The sequence below is a fragment of the Buceros rhinoceros genome, unplaced genomic scaffold, assembly GCF_000710305.1.
Source record: "Buceros rhinoceros silvestris isolate BGI_N320 unplaced genomic scaffold, ASM71030v1 scaffold13306, whole genome shotgun sequence".
NCBI lineage: Eukaryota > Metazoa > Chordata > Aves > Bucerotiformes > Bucerotidae > Buceros > Buceros rhinoceros.
The window spans coordinates 22,497-24,030 of NW_010417004.1; the positions used below are offsets into that span (position 1 = coordinate 22,497).

The following is a 1,534-nucleotide window of genomic DNA, read 5'->3' on the forward strand; positions in this document are numbered from 1 at the left end:
TAGGGAAAGTACTTAAAAACCAAGGAAGCTTTACTCTAAAAGCGGACTCTACATCCAAATAAACCAGCCCTCAAGAGATCCTTACCGGAGATCCAAACCAGCTTCTTTCCAAAGTATGTCCATCAAACGCAAAATCTGGAGCGTCAGCATGTCCTGGCGGAGATCTATAACAGAAGGTTGAAACTGCCACTTCAATTTCTCCGTGTTGTAGACAAACTTTCTAACATAAGGCTTTCAAAAAAAGGTATCAAAAAATATTCATCAAGCCTGAAAGTTAAATTGGAACTAACCCTAATTGTATCATCATGACTGATAACGCCTACACTTTGAAACCCACTCAGAAGATGCTTCCTTTGCTTACCAATGTTCAGAGTCAACCACGTTTGTATTACAGCAACACAGAGCAACGCAGCTTAAGTGCAAGCGTGGGAATGCGGAAGGAAAAGGAAACATTTACAATCCTTAGCACTGCTTACCATCTCCATTTTTAAAGATGATCCCTACAAGATCTCCTCCAAACATTTTGTTGTTGTATACTATCCACAGAGGCTTCATTTTAGAATCCATGTATCTACACTTCTCAACACTAGAAGAAAATACAAATAATTCAACTGAAAAGGTCTAAACATTGTTCAAAACCCAACGGACATGTAAACTCCCAGTTTGGAAGTACTTACAGGTTCTCTCTGCTTTCTTTCAGCTACAATGCTGTGGGTGCTTACCAGGTTATGAACACATCTTTTACAGATGGGATGTATGAGATACCATCAGTGGTGTACACATATCTAATGCTTAAATTACAGACCCACATTTTCAGAGGAAACAGTTTTCTTTAGATCCTTTCCCACCAAGTTTTGAACTTTGTATTTAAGAGCTGTTAAGTTTGAATGGCTTCTGTGCTTACTGTTAGAAACAGAGGCCAGGAACGCAGTGTAATTCACTTTTAGAATTATACTTAAATATATTTAGCTATGGTGATGCATGGACTAAGAGAGTATTAAGTTTTGTGGTGGATTGCAAAAATCTTCTAACTTAACTGGTATCTTAACCTTAGGCAGACTGCCAATGGACCTTCTCTCCCCACAGAAGTTCCCTGTGACAGCACATCCGCTGAACAATACAGCCAAAGGAAGTTAAAGCACATACACGGTCCTGCTTCACTGCTTCTGTGCAAAAGCAACAGCAAAATCTGATTCACTCAACTTACTGCAGTTCGGAAAGTATAACCGAAGGATTCAGAGGAGACTGGAGGTCAGAAAGTGCTTCTCTGTAAGCGTTTTGTTTCAGACACGTATGCATTGCGTCTTTTCCTTTTGCTTTGCTTTGCTTCATGGCATTCAGCTTAATTAGACTATTTAAGGTCTTCATTTTATTAAGAGCTTCCACCTGAAAGACACATTTTACCTTTAAAAGTTATTGCTCCAATTTTATACATAATACAATGCAAAATCCCATTTCAAAACAAAACAAAGTATTAAGTAATTCTACAGCTTTCTAAAAATGGAAATAACAGATGGCAATTAAGGTGGCATTC

General features: G+C 38.3%; 1 protein-coding gene across 1 annotated transcript in view; it reads right to left on the reverse strand.

Moving 5' to 3' along the window:
* Nucleotides 1–1,534, reverse strand: part of PIK3CB (phosphatidylinositol-4,5-bisphosphate 3-kinase, catalytic subunit beta) — a 36,773-nt gene that overhangs the window by 10,375 nt on the left and 24,864 nt on the right. Inside the window, exons 15-17 of the mRNA XM_010138012.1 lie at nt 1,208–1,386; nt 477–586; nt 86–164 (exon numbers count right to left, since the gene is read on the reverse strand). Of these exons, the coding sequence (XP_010136314.1) occupies nt 86–164; nt 477–586; nt 1,208–1,386 (368 nt within the window). The remainder of the gene's footprint in view (nt 1–85; nt 165–476; nt 587–1,207; nt 1,387–1,534) is intronic.